The 19,232-nt window shown below is 42.4% G+C and overlaps 1 protein-coding gene across 1 annotated transcript in view; it reads left to right on the forward strand.

The window, feature by feature from the left end:
• The window catches only part of LOC113018600 (ADAMTS-like protein 1), a 100,765-nt gene that overhangs the window by 62,456 nt on the left and 19,077 nt on the right, over positions 1 to 19,232 (forward strand). Inside the window, exons 3-13 of the mRNA XM_080299935.1 lie at positions 5,445 to 5,572; positions 10,848 to 10,893; positions 11,206 to 11,442; positions 12,713 to 12,839; positions 13,493 to 13,567; positions 14,562 to 14,719; positions 17,598 to 17,709; positions 17,882 to 18,020; positions 18,101 to 18,151; positions 18,256 to 18,460; positions 19,082 to 19,229. Coding sequence (XP_080156061.1) covers positions 5,445 to 5,572; positions 10,848 to 10,893; positions 11,206 to 11,442; positions 12,713 to 12,839; positions 13,493 to 13,567; positions 14,562 to 14,719; positions 17,598 to 17,709; positions 17,882 to 18,020; positions 18,101 to 18,151; positions 18,256 to 18,460; positions 19,082 to 19,229 — 1,426 coding nt within the window. The remainder of the gene's footprint in view (positions 1 to 5,444; positions 5,573 to 10,847; positions 10,894 to 11,205; positions 11,443 to 12,712; positions 12,840 to 13,492; positions 13,568 to 14,561; positions 14,720 to 17,597; positions 17,710 to 17,881; positions 18,021 to 18,100; positions 18,152 to 18,255; positions 18,461 to 19,081; positions 19,230 to 19,232) is intronic.

Consider the following 19,232-nt stretch of genomic DNA (forward strand, 5'->3'; position numbering starts at 1 on the left):
ATCGATGACTTCAGTCAGGAAAACTGGGGTGAACTTTAATAGGACTTTTACCATCATGTGAATGCGCTCACTTTAAGTTTTAACTGCAAAATAAAAGGGGATCTAAATTAGCTGTTGGCTTGTTTACAGTCAGTCTTCTTGTTTCTGGCTCTGTGAGATTGTTGTTGTGATTCAACCTTGTTCCCATATGTCAGCAATTACTTTGGGGCAGCCAATGTTATCCTAACCCATTCTTTCATATTAAAGCAGAATCATCTTTTAAGACAGTGGAGCATTTGTCTGTGGACAGTCATTTCCCCTAATCCTCAAAACCTCCTGCATGCTTCTCTTATGCAACCTAATATCCGAGCCTGCCCTTGTGTAAAATAACAATGCGCTCTATCATTTTTCTCACCTCATCATCTTCATGGATTGTTGTTTAAATTGTCAGGAGACACCTTCGGCAATGTTGTGGTAGAGAGCCGTCTCCAAGCTCGTGTCAATCAAAACCGTTAATTTCCTCCTCGGGTGTTTGGTTTTAAGCTCTAGGCACATCATTGATGCCACGGTTTATTTTCTGTAGTCACACATTGGCAAATACGAGAAGGATTTCTTCTAAAAGTAAATATCAGAGGGTTATGGATTGAGAATGCATGGGCCGCATCAGCCTGTGAACATGTCAAAGTCCACGTCCTTCCCTGCTGGCACCACAGACTACACCAGTGTGTGCGCGTTAAGATAATTCCCCAATTCATGGAACATGCTCAACCTACCAAATCAAACAAGCTAAGTCCGATTCTGTCAGTGACTTTGGACTTCGAGACAGGTTTGCTTTGTAGAGCTGAAATATAAAAAAGTGTGTATGTGTGCCGCGTTAAGTGTCGAGACGTCTGCTCCGATGTTGTGATTAGGGTGGCTGACTATTTGCTCTGGAGTGCAGCACATTCCTCTCAGCCTTAATTGATACCAATTATGCGGCTTTTGATTTGGTGTTTGATTGGGAAGAAGATGTGAGGCCTTGATTCGAAGGGCACAGAGTTTTTATTGTGTTTGGAACCTCGGGGTTGGATGCCTGAATGATAGCTTGCTACCTTGTGAGTAACATCAAGGAATGCCAGCGGGTCATTTTGCCTGCGCTATTTTTAATGTTGGGTTTCAGATTTTTGTTTTTTTGCGTCCTGCCATCGCAAAAGGAAGCTGGAAAGCCACTCAGTGTATAAGTATATTCCCCGTGTGCCAAAGGGTTGTCCATCTTACTGGGTGTTTTTTTTTTTCTTTAAATAACTACAGGATTTGTCCCTCCAGGGGACACCTGGCTTGTCCCCCACCTCCACGGTGTAAATGTTCTCTAGCTTAAACTGCCAGATGTTATAAAAGGCTCCATTGAAGTAAACCTTTAGCTCATAAAAAAGGGGGTTGTAGGCGGGTGGCTGAAAAGTCTATCCTGATAGCTTCAGTGACCACACTATGTCATCTGATTTAACATAGAGGCTCACACATGTAACTCTTTGGGAAAAATAAAGCGATTTGGAGCCAACGGTGAAGTATGGCAGTGCCAAATGTGTCTCTGCTTTGCTCAGATGTGTAATTGAAGTCACCAGTTCTGCGCAAGCAGGCTGGAAATAAAAGGTTAATTCTAAAGATGTCACAGTATGACCGAGAGTTTCTGACATTTCCAACAGAGTGAGGGAAAACTACAGAGAGGGAAAAAACCCATCCAAAGCTTAAAAGAAAGAGGAAGCAGTGGCATGAGTGAGACGGAAACTTGAGATATTAGGAAAAGAAATGGAAAAGAAGAAAATTGGTTTACAGTTGTCTGTCTGCCATTATTCCTTCTCTCTGACAGTCTGACCCACACACACACACACACACACACACACACACACACACACACACACACACACACACACACACACACACACACACACAAACATGCAAAGCTGTGAAGCTGCTGCTGGCCCAGCTTCTTGTTTGTACTAACACTGTCATCTGAAGCCCATTTATTGATTGGCTAATGTGCCAGACCTGAGGGCTCATGGTGCTTGGATCAACCCCCCCGCCCTTCCGATTACTTCCTCCAACTTTCATGCAGTGCACGCTCTAAAACGGACACACACGCACACACATTCACCCACGCTCTCCCTGCCCCCTCTCCCTCCCTCCGCTTCCCCAAGATACTCTTGAGAAAGAACGGGAGCAAGTCAGACAGGAGACGGCAGGCAGGGAGGCAGACACAGCACGCAGAGTGACCCACGGAGGAGGCCGTCACGCATCGGACCCAGACACACACACAAAAGTACTCACGAGCAGATCTGGAGGGACTGGGTCTCACACACGCGCACACACACACACACACTTTGAAAAAGGCATGGAACAAGACTTTTCATCCTGCATGCTGTTGATGACAGCTCTTCTACTTCTGGTACTGTGATTTTTACCCTGTTATCTCCATTGCATTTTAAAGTTTTTATTTTGTCTTTGGTTATTAATGTCCTCTAAAAGCATCTATTTGAGTGTTTATGCTTGTATGTGTGTGTATTTTGAAGTAAGCAGTGCACTCTGCACATCCTGGAGTCTTCTCAACAGTAGCTTTGCCAGGTCAGCTACAGCAGTCCTGCAGCATTGTCTTATTATATTATTATGTTTTTTAACCTAAGCCATGAAAAAAGGACTTGTGCATGCGGAGGTCAGCGAGCTGCAGGCTCACTGTTACATTACAGTGCCTTCCTCACAGCATGACCGTGAGTACAGTACTGTGCTGCGCAGTGCTGGCCACATGACAAGGGATTTAGCAGATGTGCAAATATCATGTGTCTTTGCCAACTGCAAAGGCCGTCGTATTGACACAGTCTGCAAAAGAAGGCACCAGAGTCGGGTTTCTTTTTCCCCTTTTTCAGGAGTTTTCCATCTTCGGGGAAAGTGTTTTTAGTCTCAGCTGCTGACAGGTGACTTAAATAGAATCCGTCCATCAGAATAACTCATAACGTGGAGTTAAGTGATCTTTAATCATATGCTCATTTCCGCTTTTTTACCTTGTGGAAAAACAAAGGCCTTGCGGTTGTCACCCTCGTGTATTTGCTCTGTTTTTTTTTTTCACAGTATGAGCACCAGTGAGCAAATAATAGTTTGTGTTTGCAAAGGTGCTTTTGCAAAGAGTTTTAGGAAGCATTATGAGTCAGTTATGGGTGCATGAACGCTCAAATGAAATAAGAAGCGCGATAGATCATAGCAGAAGCGGTGGGACGTGCAGTGATGGAGGGTTAAGGAAGAGTAGATATCTGAGCCGTTTGATTATTGGCTCCAAATCCCAGCAGGACAGCCGTCCAGCTAGCGGAGCCTTGTCTTCCTCCGCTTTCATTGAGAACAATAGCAGCGCAGCGAGCCAAACAACCTCTTCATCTCCATCCCTTCATCCTTCATCTACTTCCACTCCTCTTTCTTCGCAAGCCTCTCTGCGCCTCGAGCACTCTTGGCTTTGCAACACACAGCCTCAGTCGTAATTGAGTGCAAAATTCACTGATTGCTTTTCAAAGGAGAATTAAGGTGGTGCACTAACCGGCTGCCCAGAGCGCAGCCTGTGTTTATTTACCGGGATCCAAACATTGAAATAGTTGGCCCGTGCAGAAAGTAGCGCCGCTGCCGATATGTTTGGCTGTATGTTCCGCTGGCTGTGTTTAGGTTTTGCCATTCCTCTCTGCTGTTCCTCAGGCGTCATCAGCACTGACAGCCATTTATATCAGTCCCCACGCACTTTTAATAACGTGAACCCGCCATCCCCTCTCAGGACTGTACAGCATGGGTGTTTTTCCTCCCATGACCCAAGGAAAATAATCGGAGCCCTATTATTGCATTGTTACTGTTTTTCTTTGCACGATCCATTCATCTCTGTATTTGAAGTGCACTGCCATGCTGTTCGAGGGAGGAAAAAGGGGGTAAAGAGGTCAGCATGAACTGGCTTTCCCCTAAAAAACCTTTCTATCTTAAAGCATTCTACTTCAAACGCAAGCCTGGATCTTCACTGTAAACTGCCCAGTAGGTGCAAATTCATTTTCTGAACACACCCCACCCCTAATGTTCAGCGGCTTCTGGGTAAATGAGCTTGTTTAGGGCTCACATTTCATGCCTAATCTGCAAGAGCTGGAAATGTTAAATCACTGTCAAAAACACTGTTGGATGTGCAGACACAAACTGCCGCCTCACGGTGTAAAAGTCCCTATTGTGCGACGCTGTCCAGAGCACACAATAGCAGCATTTCTGCAATGTTAGGAAAAGAAGTCTTTCATGGTCCAGCAGCATTATGAAGACTGAGTGGTTTAAAAAAATGATAATTTTTCTCTTGTATTCATCTGCTCCCATTGAACACTCCCAAACCGCCTTGGAAGATTGGCAGGTTACTTTATTGACTGTGTTTGCGCTTCGGTCTACTGAGCCACATTCCTGTTGCCACAGGAGGTGGACGATTTGTCCCAGTGTTGGTTCCAAGTTCCAAGTCTTTTTTTTTTTTTTACTTTTCCAAGTTGTCATCCATTAAACAGGTACAGGACCAGTTTTTTCCTTTACCTCAGTCTCACTGGCAGGTTTTAAGTAGAATACCTTCACTGAGTCCTTGTTCTAGATAGCAAAAACAATCTGTTTCCCTTTTCACCTAATCTGAGCCCGGTATTCAGAAAATGCAGCTCTCTATTGCTTCATTCAGTCAGCTCTGGAAAGGGCATTGAGAAAAGTGAAGCAGAGGAAAACTATCTTGACTTAAACACAACAATAGATATTGCCATATTGCCTGACAGCAGCGGCATTATAAATAAACCTTTCCCTACGAGCACGGCGAGTTAGTCCACTTGGAAAATACCAAAGACTTTATGAGGTAAACAGGAGCTGAGATAGCGAGGATCTTAATTTTTTTTGGCTGTCACCCTACATCCGAGACGCACACTGTCCTTGTAGTTGTAAAATTTAGCTTCTCATAATATTGATTTTGGGTGGCGCAGTAATATTCCCGTCTCCGCTGCCAAATACAGCACAATGCAATTAACAGAGAGAGGCACACGAGTGTGGCCCGAGCCTTAAGCAAGGACTAATATTTCAAACTTTAATGCATGACTCAGACATTTTAAATACGCAAAAGGGCCAGAAGTCAAGAACTCGTGATTACTTCCTCTTACTGCCTCTCTTTTCCTGTCATGTGCACTTTTATTGTAGTTTTTAGGTTTTTTTAAGCTCCTCAATTTAAGGAATGGCTGCAGGAAGCCACAACTCACTTGGCTAAAGAGCTGCTTTCTGTAATGATGGGAGATCTTTGCTAAGTCATAAGGTCAAAGAGTCCAATATAAAGATGACAGTGAGCTTCAGTGATCAGTTTATTTTATCTCAGCTTCTGTAGAGCTGATGAAGGCTGATAACAGCAGACGCCTGTTATCAGAGTGTCCAAAACACTGCATATTAACGTCTCTTCTTCTGGTGTGTAGAGCTCGCGTACGGCCCGATCAGAAGAGGACAGAGACACGCTTTGGGACGCCTGGGGTTCCTGGAGTGAATGCTCTCGTACATGTGGCGGAGGAGCCTCCTACTCCCTCAGACGATGCCTCAGTTCCAAGTAAGACCCAAAAGCTTCACAGAGGTAACCTGTGAGAGAACATGCAACAGTGTCGGGAGAGCTGGTCTGGTTCTCTTCATAGAGTAATATTAACATTTGCAAGGCTAATGTCTCCTGCAACATCAGACTTTTCAGAAGGAGAAGCCGCACACGTAAAAATATTGATGATGGAGAAATAAAGATTAGAGATTGCTCACATTCTTGCAGACATTACTAGAAGTTAACATACTAAACTGCTTTTCCTTATTTCTGTCATTGAGGTAAATATTATAGTTGTGGGTGGTTGTTAAATAATGGGGTCAGTGTATTTACTACTTCATATTAGCCAAAAGTTCAACTTAAGACTCCTCTAGAAGCTCAATTTCAGGTGTTTTTTCCAAATAATGGGTCTTGCTGACATCAGAGAGAGCGGATATCCTAATATGGTCATCTAATTTGTAAGAGGCAGCCAAGCAGCCAAAAACCTCTTAAAGGGAGAGAAGCTAAAAGACAAATGAGGATTATTTTATTTCTACAATCCTTTAGGCAGCATTTACTGATATCAGGTCTAAAAATCTCAGATGCAGAAAAAATTCCAGAAAAAACAATCATTATGAGAAGCAGGGGCATAAAGAGCCTTTTTAAAACAAAAATCAGTGGCCTGATGTAACTGTTGAGTTTATAGCGCAGTCATTAAATGATGACTACATCACAGCAGGAGAGCATTTGCTGTAAATTGAAAGTTAGAACCTCAGTGACCCTCAGAAAAATGGAAACATCCCACCGGCAATTTGTTAGCGTGTGTTCAAACGTGATCTGAGCTAATCCCCTTTTCTAAAGTAGAAAGTCCTGACTGAAGTTGGACGGATTTCCATCAAAATGCAACATCATTGCTTTTAGGTTTAGGCAGGGGTTTTAATAGTGTGAGTAAATCCCACAAATCAAATCCTCCATTCCCTTGGGTTGTAAGTGGAGTGCTCAAAATACATATGACTGTTAAAGATCCCTGAGTGGATCCACTATGGACCCGTCTAGACAGCCATGTGAGCCAAAATCTTGAATTCATCATTGACATTTGGAATCTGAATTTCAGTAATGACCCCAACATGTTTCCTCACAGATCAGAGCAGAACAATCAGTGACTCTTGCGAAACTACATGCCGCTTTTAATAAGTGTTTTATGTGACAGAATTTGGGCTGTGCAAACACGGAGTCCCGCATTGGATGGATTCCCACTGCTCATCATCTCAGGCTTATATCAGGAACCTCTTAATCCTTGTGCCAGAGTCACCTGGTCGGTAAGGTTTCAAGCTAACCCACAGTGCTCCAAGATTAAAGCTCAGGGACCGAGTGCATTGGGTAAAGTGGTCAATTATAAACAAATTTAAGGAACAAGTGGGAAAAATGGACATAAGAAGGGAGACAGTACATTTTCCTTAGAAATGTTGTCACATTTATAGGCTGGGAAATAGCTGCAGGGTGACTTCACTTGCATTCCTCTGTTTTACAGTTCCCAGAATATACTGCTGCTCAACTCAAGGTAACCAGTGACGTTTGCTGCTGGCTGCAGAGGTAGCACCCCTAGTGACAGGACTAGTCACTCAGATCATGAAACAGTGCAATAGTCTAGGATCAAACTGCCAGAACAGCTCACATCATTCTTGAGGTCACAACCGAGGTACTGTGAAAGGCTCTCATATGTCTGCAACCATGAATCCATCTGCACTGGCACTAGACAAAAAGACTGAGCAGCATACAAGTGCCAGAGGGCCCCCACCCCCCACCCCCCGTGTACTGCACTGTAAACATTGAGGTCAATGTCTCTTTGAGGAGTTCATTTCACGATCTCTGGAGCAACCACTTCTCTTTGCCTGCCCAGAATATTTTGGTCAGACAAACCTCAGGAGTAATTGACTTGTTAAGAGGTGTTTGGGGCTTGAGCTTCATACGGGACATAGGCAGCGTGTGTATGTGTTGATGTACATTCTCCGCCTCCTCTAAGTCCAGGCAGGTTTGTTTACCAACTCTGGCAGTTGCCATAATGTATGGAGCTCTTGAGCAAATGGTAGGAGGCTTCGTTCCACCTTGTCCCACCTCACCCTGCTCTTGCGTGGGAATGAGGGAGTCGTAGCCTGGCCTCGGGTAGCAGATCAAACGGCATCATTAAAAAGCATAGCACAAGGCCCCTTGTGTGTGTGTGTGTGTGTGTGTGTGTGTGTGTGTGTGTGTGTGTGTGTGTGTGTGTGACTCTTTGGAAAAGGGAGCTGGAAATAGGTCTGCAACACCCTCCAAACCAATACCATTCCAACTCTCTGACTTTTTAATGCACACACGCACATACAGGGCACTTATTGCTACTGCAAAACACACCAGAGTTAGTTAACCTCTCGAAAGGGCATGTGCAGAAGTACAGACTATCCGCAGATTGCCTGGCCTTCATTACTTCTATCCACACAAGTTACTGCACTTGATCGCCGGCTTCTTTATTAACAGCAGCATAGCTGGTTGGATCCAAGTGTGAACATATGGATTAGATGTCATGGCAAGAAAAAGTGCTGCTCCAATATTAATGAAGCACTAGGCAGGAAAATATTAATCTGTACATGTTATTAAAAAGAAAAAAAGAAAGATCCAACCTCAACTTTGTTTAGAAGAAATTCACAAAGAATTTGACTGTGTCGTTTGTCACCATGACACCAATGGGAAGTAAATATCAACAACTGTAGGCAGGAGATGTTTCCTGTAGCAATGCGGTCACGTATGTACTGAAATTATACAGTGGGTGACATGAAGTGACATTAGGCTGTGAAGGCATGCCGCAACTTTTTAAAGGCAAAAATGGGTGAAAGTGAAATTTCTCCAGGGCAATGAAATGTGAAATTAAGGTTGGCCTAGCAACCAAGATTATGTCTCTTTTACAGCCTTGGGAATCACTCTGTGTGGTCCATGCTGTGTTATTAACACCTCCATCCTTTTTAGTAATATTCCTAACAGTAGTAGACCTACAGCTCTGCCCTACAAATGAATAAAAAGACAAAATATATCATGATTAATTTCACTAACAACTGCAATATTTTTGCCTAATCTCATGATACTCTGGCCTCCGTTATGCTCTTTGTTCCATCTTTTTCAGCTTCTCGTTATCCTCCTGAGATAAACAGTAAACTCTTAGCTTTCCTAAACTGATCAATAGCAGAGCTCATAGCTTGAGCATATTTTAGGCGTTAGCAAATCAGCTACATTTTTGTGTGCCCACATGCCTCAAGTGTATCAATATTGTGGCATGGGTTTTGGAGCCCTGCGTGCAATTACTTTCAATCTTGCGAGAAGAGTTGATGACATATATATGGACATTATGGGCCGGATGAATTTTACTGCGTATCCAATACTAGCCCAATTTTTTTATGGTTACAGTAGATTTTCCTTTTTTCTGTTTAATGCTATAGATGGTACTTTTAGTCTTTGTTGAGTCTCGTGCAGTTAACTAATGAGCGCACTCTCTGTAGTTGTCTTTTTGTGTTTGGGGTCACAGTTTGTGAGTTATGTTTTATGTGCTCCAAGACTTCTGATATTTCAACCGAGTTATTTTTCCCTAACCTATGATGACGCCATGATGAATCCCATGTCCTGGCCCTACGTCTGCTTAGCCTCCACTTTAGAGCTTCTAAAATCAAAAGGAAATGAAAAGGGAAATTCATTTTATTCCCTTTGCCTCTTTATGTCTCGTTTATATATTGCTTGTCCCAGTGTGAGTTTCCACGCTGATCCAGATCTTAGCTACCTGTCTCTCAACTCTTGGTCTTTGAAAGTCTCTTGTTAGGGGTTCAGGCCCCATGGCCTACTGTTTGATTTGGCAGAGGGGACCGTCTGGATTCGTCACAGGTTCTAATGTTCTTGCCATGCCACATGGTCCACATCCACTCCCTCCATTCTCTGGAATAACATTGTAAAAAACCTTAAGCCTTCGTTCACTGCTGAGTCCAAAGTCAGTGACGTCTCCAATCATGATTCCAGATTAGCTAAGGGCCAGTGACACTGGAATTCCTCTTAACTTCCCAAAAGAATACCATTTGATTAGTTTCCACTGGGGTCTTTGATAATTGCCCTATCATAGTCACCATCAATGGTTTATCATCACTCTGCATCAAAGCACAAAGAAATCCTCATTTTCAATAAGTGGTTAGCTCGATAATTTGGGCAGAGACAAAGCAGACTGTCATGCAGGGAGTCGTGATCCAAACTGCTCCAATCTGTTCAGCAGACGCAGGCTGGAGGGCTTTACTCTGTCTGCGTTACTACTGCGTGCAGCTTTGCATTTTTTCAGACACACAGAGAAAATGGGGCTCCTATTTTTAAATGTTGTGAAACTCGTGTTAAAGCTTTAGATTTTTGAGATTTTCTTTTACAAGTAATAAGCTTGAAGTCAAATTGTCTATAAAGATTATTCATATCGCAGAGAATGGAGGAACATATGTCGAGTGTGGAAACTGAACTAGAGCCTGACTGCAGGGGAAATAATAGCTATTTGCTATATCGGCATATATAGTAGCCAATAAATGAAAATGCAAAAGGTAAAGAAATAACACAGTTTTATGCGTTTTGCAGAATTTGTCCATCACAGTGCAATCTAATGCAGCAAGTGCTGGAAATCCACAAACAACAACCAGCTGGGCAGGTTGTAAGTACAGTTAGCAGCACAGAAAGTTAAATTATTCATCAAATAATTGCATTGAAGTTCTTCAAAAGGCACCAATGCCACAAACAGTGGTCCAGTTCACTAACAGATAGCTAGAGACTACTTGGCCACTCTGCTGCTGTTCTTGCCTTTCAGTCAAAGCAGTCGTGCTCAGAACTTTGATAACTTTAAGTCTCAATGATAACAATTTTAAACAATGTAGCCCTGTACAATTGTTTATGAAGGCTGTTAATGTTTATTTCTTCTGTGTCGTTGGGCTTTATTCCAGTCTTTTAAATGCTTTGTGAGCCACCCTCAAGTGGTCATTTCAGGAACTGCAGTTTTTATCAGCTTCATTTGTCATCTTCAGCGTGCCACTGGATAATTATGCACAGTTACTTTGTGTGAAATACGCTGTTAAAGCTTTGCAAACGCACCACAGACTTATGTTCGTGGGTTGCCACATCAGCGCTATAATTTTCAATATGAATAATGAGGGAAGAGTCACTGGATATAACACCAGCTCCTTCAGATGATGATGACTGGTTCATGTTATGGTTTGTTTTATCATTCTCTCCCACGGCCTATTTACCCATGGTTTCATTTTTTTTCCTTCTGTAGGACCTGCGAAGGACAGAATATCAAATATCGCACATGCAGCAATGTGGTAAGTTGAACCCACTCATCTTTGTGTCGTGGATGTCGACACAGCTTTCAAGTGTTTTTATTGAAGAAGTAAAACTGATATGGCAAATTGTGTCTAAAAGATTTATGGGTACGGGGTGTAATTCAGTGATTTGGGATCTTGCTGTTTGAGAGAAAGTAAGAAGTTGCATCAAACTTCTTCTGTTTCCATTTATTCTGCTAATTTCATGCAGCAGTCTTCTTCCCACATACACATTTAGAGATGCAAGACTTCATTCGCCCTGCCTTTTTCAAGAATGTAAAATATTTTTAAATATGTTTTAATGTCCCTCAGGATTGCCCTTCAGATGCCGGTGATTTCCGTGCCCAGCAGTGTTCAGCTCACGCAGATGAGCAATACCAGGACCAGTACCACGAGTGGCTGCCGGTATACAACGATCCAGACAACCCGTGTGCTCTCAAATGCAAAGCCAAGGGCTCAGGCCTTGTGGTGGAGCTGGCGCCCAAGGTGCTGGATGGGACACGCTGTTACACAGAGTCTTTGGACATGTGCATCAGTGGTATCTGCCAGGTCAGTAACCATGTCATGAACCTCAATTGCTTTGAAGTCATCAAGAATTTTGGTTTATTTCTTTTAATTTTTGAAGCCAAGATGTACATCTTGTGGGACTTGCATATAAAAACTTCTTTTTTTCAGTAAACTAAGCAAATCCTTATATTTAAGATCAGCTCACCTTAAAAATAACTGAAAAGTTGATCTTCCAAAGTAAATATATCCCAGTGTGTTGTAAAAAGTTTAGATTAAGCTAGTAAGGCAAGTGAAGTCAGTGTGATGCTCTGTGCAGCTCTTTGATTGGCAACCTTGGGTCCTGGTATTCATGTGGCATTACTTTGACATGTACAATCTGCTTAAACATTTTCACAGACCACTACACCCCTGCAACAATACTCTCAAATAGGTTTAGGATCAAGGTGTGAACTTCCCCAGATCTTAATTCGAGTGAACATTTGTGGGATGTCCTGGAAAAACAAGTCCAACAAGTCCGCTGAGGCCCCCGTCTTTAAACGATGTGCTGTCAGTGTGTCTGATACCGCAGTAGCCTCAGAGATTTTGATGGGCTAAAGCTGTTTGTGGAATAAGGGGAGCCTACACAGTATTAGACCAGTGGTTCTAATGTTGTCGCAGTACAGTACTCCTGTCAACACTGGTACGCAATTTTTTTCAATATTCAAATTTCAATATCGTGCATTTGGGAGCAAAAGCTAAGACGTAAATCTCAAGAGGACCACAGTGGACTACCTTACAGCACTAGCATCACGACATCTGCTTTACAAATGAATATCCAATGAGTATTCCTTTAGATTTAGCGTTTGACTGACAGCCCAGGAAATATTTTGCAATGCATTTTCTGGGGTTGAATGGAATTATGTCCCAGGGCATCGTGTCTGCAGAGACTCAGAAGTGTCTCCCTTACAATGCTTGGAATGATATTGCGGTTTTTGGTTTTGTCTTGCTGACAGAAACTGCAAAACGAAATATCCACCATTCAACTATGGATGGCGTCTTAGTAATTCAATGAATGAATATTGAGGAGACCAGAGGGTTGTTTGAATCGCTTCATGGTAACACTTAAATGGTACTGAAGCTCCAACAGAACCAGCTGGAGTGCTTCATGATATCATATCCTTTCTCTTTACTTTTGTGTTGTTGCAGAAAATCTTCCCTGCTATCTTGTCCTCAAAACTAAGAAGGTAGAAGGTCTTTCAGGCTCTAAAAGTGAGGTGACTGTGCGTGTCATTTGTGATGTCTCAAAGTTTTTCGTGCTTCCTGTGTTTTCCAGATTGTAGGTTGTGATCATGAGCTTGGAAGCACTGCGACCGAGGACAACTGTGGAGTCTGCAATGGAGATGGCTCGTCCTGCAGGCTTGTGCGGGGACACTACAAATCCCAGCATTCTTCAGGAAAAAGTAAAGAATTGCTACTCTTTTTTACAATTTTTATTAAATACAGAAGTAATTGCTGAGCTAAAGAGGTCCTCGAGCAGATATACTTGTTCACCACACAGACTATAAACAAGAGTTATAACTAAGCCCAATCAGCAGGGCACACAGCTTGGGATACCTGCCTCCATGCCTTTAAAATAGCTGCTTTGAAGATGGGAACCATGTCTGTGACCGCTCGCAGTCAGACGCCGTCTTCAGAGTAACTTCTGTTACTGCAACTTCTGGATTTGTTGCAGACCAGCCTAGATTGATTGCAGTATCTTGACAATCTGTCTACGTATATAAACTAGACAGCAGATATTTTCTAAACTTTCTGTCTGAGAGTGACTGCAATCAATTCCAGTCAGACTGCAACTGTTTGGAGACAAGTTGCATCTCACCATGGGACCTCCTCAATCACCTCGAGGCTGAAAGTGTTGCACGTCTGAGCGACTAGCTAGTTGCTGCAACTGATTGCACTATTTTGAAATGAATTGCAACCACCAACTTTTCCTAGTCACAAGAAGGTTGCCATCCTTTTTCTACTCTAGCGTGTCTGAGTCATAAGTCGCTCGTTTTTAGCATTTGTGTCATATATTGATGTAGTGATTGGTACTGTTTCTTTGTTTTTGTTCAAGCTGAGGACACAGTGGTCACCATCCCTTACAAGAGTCGTCACGTGCGTCTGATCCTGAAAGGCCCGGATCACTTGTGTAAGTCCTGGTAGGTCCAGGGTGCCCTTCCATCCAAAACAGCTGAGCATGATCTCTGTGTTTGGCAGTGCTCTTTCATTTGTCAAATACTACACACTGAACATGAGTTCACCGCACCGCTCTGACTTTTCTGCACGGCGTGTTATGTTTTTAGCATGCTCCGATGCAAAAACAGTGAAACAGACACGGTGGTGACATTTTCATAACAGAAAACAGAAGATCGTACTTGGCAGGCCTTGAAATGAATGTTTCACACTAATAGCAATCTATGATCGATCTTTTACTCTGATTTCCAAAAGATATTACATTTTGGCCTCTCTAATAAAGACTCGTTTTAAAAGTAGCCCAGAGCAGACTAACCAGAAGAGATACGTGTTTCTTCCCTTTGCTCTGGCTCTGAGAAGACATAAGGCTTCCAGGGAAATTCACTGATGTCAAAGTCCTGGCATCAAATCCTCACCGGATCAAATGGATAACAAATGTTTCACCTCTGTGCCTGTCCTTTGCTCAGTGGCTAGTTTCCAGATCATCTTCTGAATGGACAGCTTTTTCATTAGATATTTCCACCCCCCCTATCCATTTTGCCCTCCGGCATCTTGATTGTAACCATGTGTTGCCTGGTGGTCACCACTTGTTCCCATGTATCTCTGTATTTTTTATTTTCTTTAAGCATCAACACTGAAGTTACACAAGATCCTGTATAGACAGGGATAAAGTGAGGTGAGTGAGGGGAAAGCATGCTGGCTACGTTAGCCTCATCACAGTGATAGAGTGACCACAGCACCCAGTCTGAGCTCTTTGTGTGTCGCTGGGTCTGACTGAAGGGTCTGTGATCAACATTTTAATCACAGCTCCAGAACTTAAGAACTTTACTCATAAAATATAAAAAAAATGTAAAAATTAAAAGAAAGATTTTGTGGCAGGCAGTGGCCACACCTGTTTGTCTTCTCTTTGCACATATTGAGACTTTAATTGTTTGTTTTTTTACCTTCAGACATGGAGAGTAAGACTCTACAGGGAGTAAGAGATGAACTGGTCTTGGATAGACCCGGGCAGTACTACATAGAGAACACCACCGTGGACTACCAGAAACTTTCAGATAAAGAAGTCCTGAGAATCACTGGCCCACTCGGAGCTGACTTCACAGTCAAAGTAAGCGCTGACATTAATGCACATCTCTTTTTCTTTCAGGCTACAGCAGCCAGTATTTGTCATCATCTTGTTAAAAATTTGAGAAATTTCCGAATTGTCCATCTGTTCTACTTCAGGCTTGACGGGTGTCTTGCCGGGGACCTGAGGAAGGACAGATCTCATATTTTCTCTAAATATTGTTTTGTATTACCAAGGTGAAACAGGGTGTGACATATTTGGCTGTCTTTGTGAGAACATTCATTAACATCAATGCATTCCTTACTGTTAAGTTTAACCAGCATATTTATACAAGCCCCAGCCTAAACTTTAGCTTCAAAACCCAAGTTTTGACCCTCAAACAGGTCTTTGAATCTGCATGAAAAAACGAGGACCCGACACAAATTACTACTAATACAAAATGTCATCACCCTCCCAGCCACACGCTTGCTTTAGTTGATTTATATTCGAAGAAGTCGTCAGAAGAAAGCTGCAAACCACAATTGCCCTGTTCTGCAATCAGTAAATCCATCCTTGTAGATGTCCTCTTTGAAAACTTGCCATGATTTTCTGCAGATATGTTTTCTAGAACAGGCTCTGCATTGGTTTCTTTAATGCAAAATTGTTCCAGTCAGCTCACTGCACTACTTGTTAAATGTTAATGTAAATTTTCTCAGGCACCAAAACCGAATGGTAATTCATCAAGTGGACAAAAGCACCACTGAAAGCAAAAAGAAAAGAAAAGAAAATAATAATAATAATAATTTTAGAAATTCCAGGGAGATAAACGGGTCACCTCTCTGACTTTCTTCACAGGAAGTTAAAACCAGCAGCGCCTCAGCAGACCTGCGTGCTTGCAAATCAATCACCCTCATTCCCTTTTTGGTGTCTTTGGTGCAGTTTGAGTCAAAACTGTTGTTTTTGTCATGCAATCTCCTGAAAGTGGTGCGGCCAGTTTTTATTTTTTTCGCATGAACTCCTGGTGAACGTCTCACAGCAGCAAAGTTTAAAGCAGCTTTGATTTCATGTGTTTTAAAGATATTTGAGTGTGACTCTTTTAAATGTGAAATTCAAACAATTCTTTTTGTGCAATTGTTCACTTTGAAAATGTGTTTGAGCTGTGTGCCATGCATTCACACAGTAGCACAAACATTCAGAGCCTCCGAGCTCCTCACCGCTCCTCTGTGGTGTAAGTGCCGCTTACTGAAACTTGTACTTGACTCACGGTAAAGTCTCAAACTTTGAATAACTCCAAAAAATCTGATTAGAAATGTGTTATTACATAACAGCGCATAAGCCTAGTTAATACAACGAGCAGTGACGTGCCACAGTGGCTGTGACGTGTTTTTCTGCTTCTGGCCCACATGTGAGCACAAATTCCCAGACTAGGGCAAGTGAGTGGGCGTTAAAGGTTATACAGCCACGAGCCTGCGAAAACTTCCTCCCTCATAAACACAAGTCGGGATGGGACAATAACGAGGAACTGTCGAGAACGAAATCTGAGAAGCTTTAAATGGATAATTTTCGAATCTGTCACGAGGCGGACAGCCAGCTCATATCACTCCGCTGGAAAAAGGTTTGGACAACTGGAAAATCACATTAAAAAGTTGCCAGACAGTCTTTCCACAGTAAATACATGAATACGAAAGAGCGGTCGTCAAGTCTGATTTATACGTGCTGCTGCTAAAATGTGTCTTTGGGCTTTTTTTCAAAGCAAATGAAATAAAAGGCTAAGAAAACACGGACAGACATGGACGTACTTATTCTATTATTGTGTTCTATTACTCTGTTAAAATAAGGACTGTTCTAATTCTTAATCTATTAAAACAGCCTTTATTCTTTATTTTATTAAAGCAGAGCTCTAAGAAAATGTTTCCTCTGATCCAGCAGTTTATGAATTATTTTGTCTCTTAAGAGGATTTCATTATAATATTTTAGCTAGTAGCTGTGCAGATATGTACACTTTAGGTTTCCAAAGGCCAAATTCTTTGAGCATGTTGCGTTTATAGAGCCTTCTCCACATGGAGCCTTGTGTCTTGCAGATAAACATGGGCAATGTCATTGTACAACATGATTACAAAACGAAACGTAGGTCAAGTTTCTAAATTATCTTGAGAATAATTCAAGAAAAAAGTCACTTAGGATGTTCATACATGCTAGGAGCCCGAGTAGGGTGAGACACTGGTTAGTCCCATATTTTCTTTTTTTGGTGCTTCCCTTGTTTGGTAATTCCAACACAGTACATAAAGCAAAATTTCTACAGAACGACATCAGTTTCAATGAGAAACGGCAGTTTGTTGTTTCAATAATTAAAGTGAATTAAAGTGAAGTATTGCAGGGTGAATATTATTTTCTTGAGACCAAAGCTTCCAAAGGGAAGCTGTAAACATCTCTATTTCTCTTTTAAAGCTGGACTTTTCACCATACAGAGGGCCATCTGTGTAATTTAGCTCACTACTGGAACCAGCCTCAGTCAGTGATTACAGGAACTGCAGTGCAGTTTGTTTGGCACTTCCATATTCATTTTTAATCAATAAGGTCTTTTTTTTAAATCAGGAAAGTGTTAAGAAAGAAAGCTAATCACTAAAAACTAAGGCTAAATAAATAAATCAATTAATTAAAATTCTGTGGACGCAAAGTCAGTTTTAACAAATTATTTGATTCTATATAGCAGCCCTATTAGGTTGTCATGGCTACAACAAAGTTCAATTAACATCCCAAGAAGCCCAGGATGAGTCTCTCTTTGCCTCTTAGTTTGATACACTATCTTTTAAAAAATCTGTTTTTTAATCTGTCTAATGAGAAGGAAAGTGTGAGCCGTGCAGTGTAAATACTGCAGTCACCCGCTACACTGATAGTGATGACAAGAAATGCTGATTATATCTGAACAACGTTTCTGTAGGTGCAGTTTACAGGTGGTACAGACAGCGTGGTCCAGTACATCTACTACCAGCCCATCATCCACCGCTGGAGAGAGACCGACTTTTTCCCGTGCTCCGTCACGTGCGGTGGAGGTAAGCAGCATTTTGAAAATCACAATAGCAGCCTGCAGCATTTTCACTCGACCGATAGCAGGTTTGGTTTAAAAACAGGATCCGTTTAATTCACAGATATTTATTAAAAGCCTATTGAATCGTTGTCCTACTAGATCTCTCTTGATGGTCTCTGATATTTGCTGGCCTGCAGGTTACCAGCTAACCTCAGCAGAGTGCTATGATCTACGGAGCGGACGGGTGGTTGTAGACCAGTATTGCCATTACTACCCGGAGAATGTCAAACCCAAACCCAAACTGCAGGAGTGCAACATGGAGCTGTGCCTGGACAGGTTGGAAAGCAGAACTTAAAGAGGATTAAATTGGACTTTTTGTGAAAGCAAACCCTAATTTACTGTTTCTGACTTTTTAGTGACGGCTACAAGGAAATTATGCCATATGACCAATACCACCCCCTGCCTCGGTACATGCCCGACTACCTAGTAACACACAGAGGCACACAATACAAATCCTGACATCTGCTAATAACCGTCAGTCACTTTATGATGTCACCTTTCATGATGTCAGATGGGAGAGCAGCCCCTGGACGGCCTGTTCCACCTCTTGCGGCGGGGGCATCCAGAGTCGCTTGGTATCGTGTGTGGAGGAGGACATGCAGGGGACCATCACTCCCACAGAGGAGTGGAAGTGTCTTTACTCTCCCAAAACAGCTATCCTGCAGCCCTGCAACACATTTGACTGTCCCACCTGGCTGGCACAGGAGTGGTCACCAGTATGTGAACATTTCTACTGTTGAAATTCTTCTGTCATGTAACGTCTTGTATGTGGTGTATTTATGAGGCTTGTAAACATATGATGTGTTCCGAATGGGCAACATACAAAAACCCAGTGACACCGCAGCCAGTGTGATCCCTCTGAATAAATTTCCTTTCTGAACCATTGCACATTGAAATGATCAAGGCACTGCATCTGGATCAACCTAACCCTCCTGGTCAGCTTAGCTATTTTGCTTTAATTCTTAGAGCTGCTGTTACATTAACCAATCCTACCATAAATGTTGTATATATCTTCCTCCTGGGAAATTTTCTACCTCACCAGTTGAATGGGCTCATATAGAAATGTAGCGAGCCAGATTTGTGGCCTCCTAAAAACCTGGGATGTTGTTTATCTAGCACATTCTCCCTCTGCCTTTAAAATGCTTGTTTTGGCAGAGGATAGACAAAGTTCGCTCCCGAGCAGAGAGCTGCTGGGATTTTGGAAGGACTCTTTCTGTACCTCCCTTGAGTCAAAGACTTTCTATCAAATATGAGAAAAGCCTATTACTAGGAATTAACACATGGAAAAATAGGTTGATATGCTTGCTATCTGTGACTGCATGTCCTGTCATCCCCAGTGCACAGTGACTTGTGGTCAGGGACTGCGCTACAGGGTGGTGTTATGCATCGATCACCGTGGCCTGCACGCCGGAGGCTGCAACCCTACCACCAAACCGCACATCAAAGAGGAGTGCCTGGTGACTGTGCCCTGCTACAAGTCCAAAGGTG

The sequence above is a fragment of the Astatotilapia calliptera genome, chromosome 3 (genome assembly GCF_964374335.1).
Source record: "Astatotilapia calliptera chromosome 3, fAstCal68.1, whole genome shotgun sequence".
NCBI classification, from domain to species: Eukaryota; Metazoa; Chordata; class Actinopteri; order Cichliformes; family Cichlidae; genus Astatotilapia; species Astatotilapia calliptera.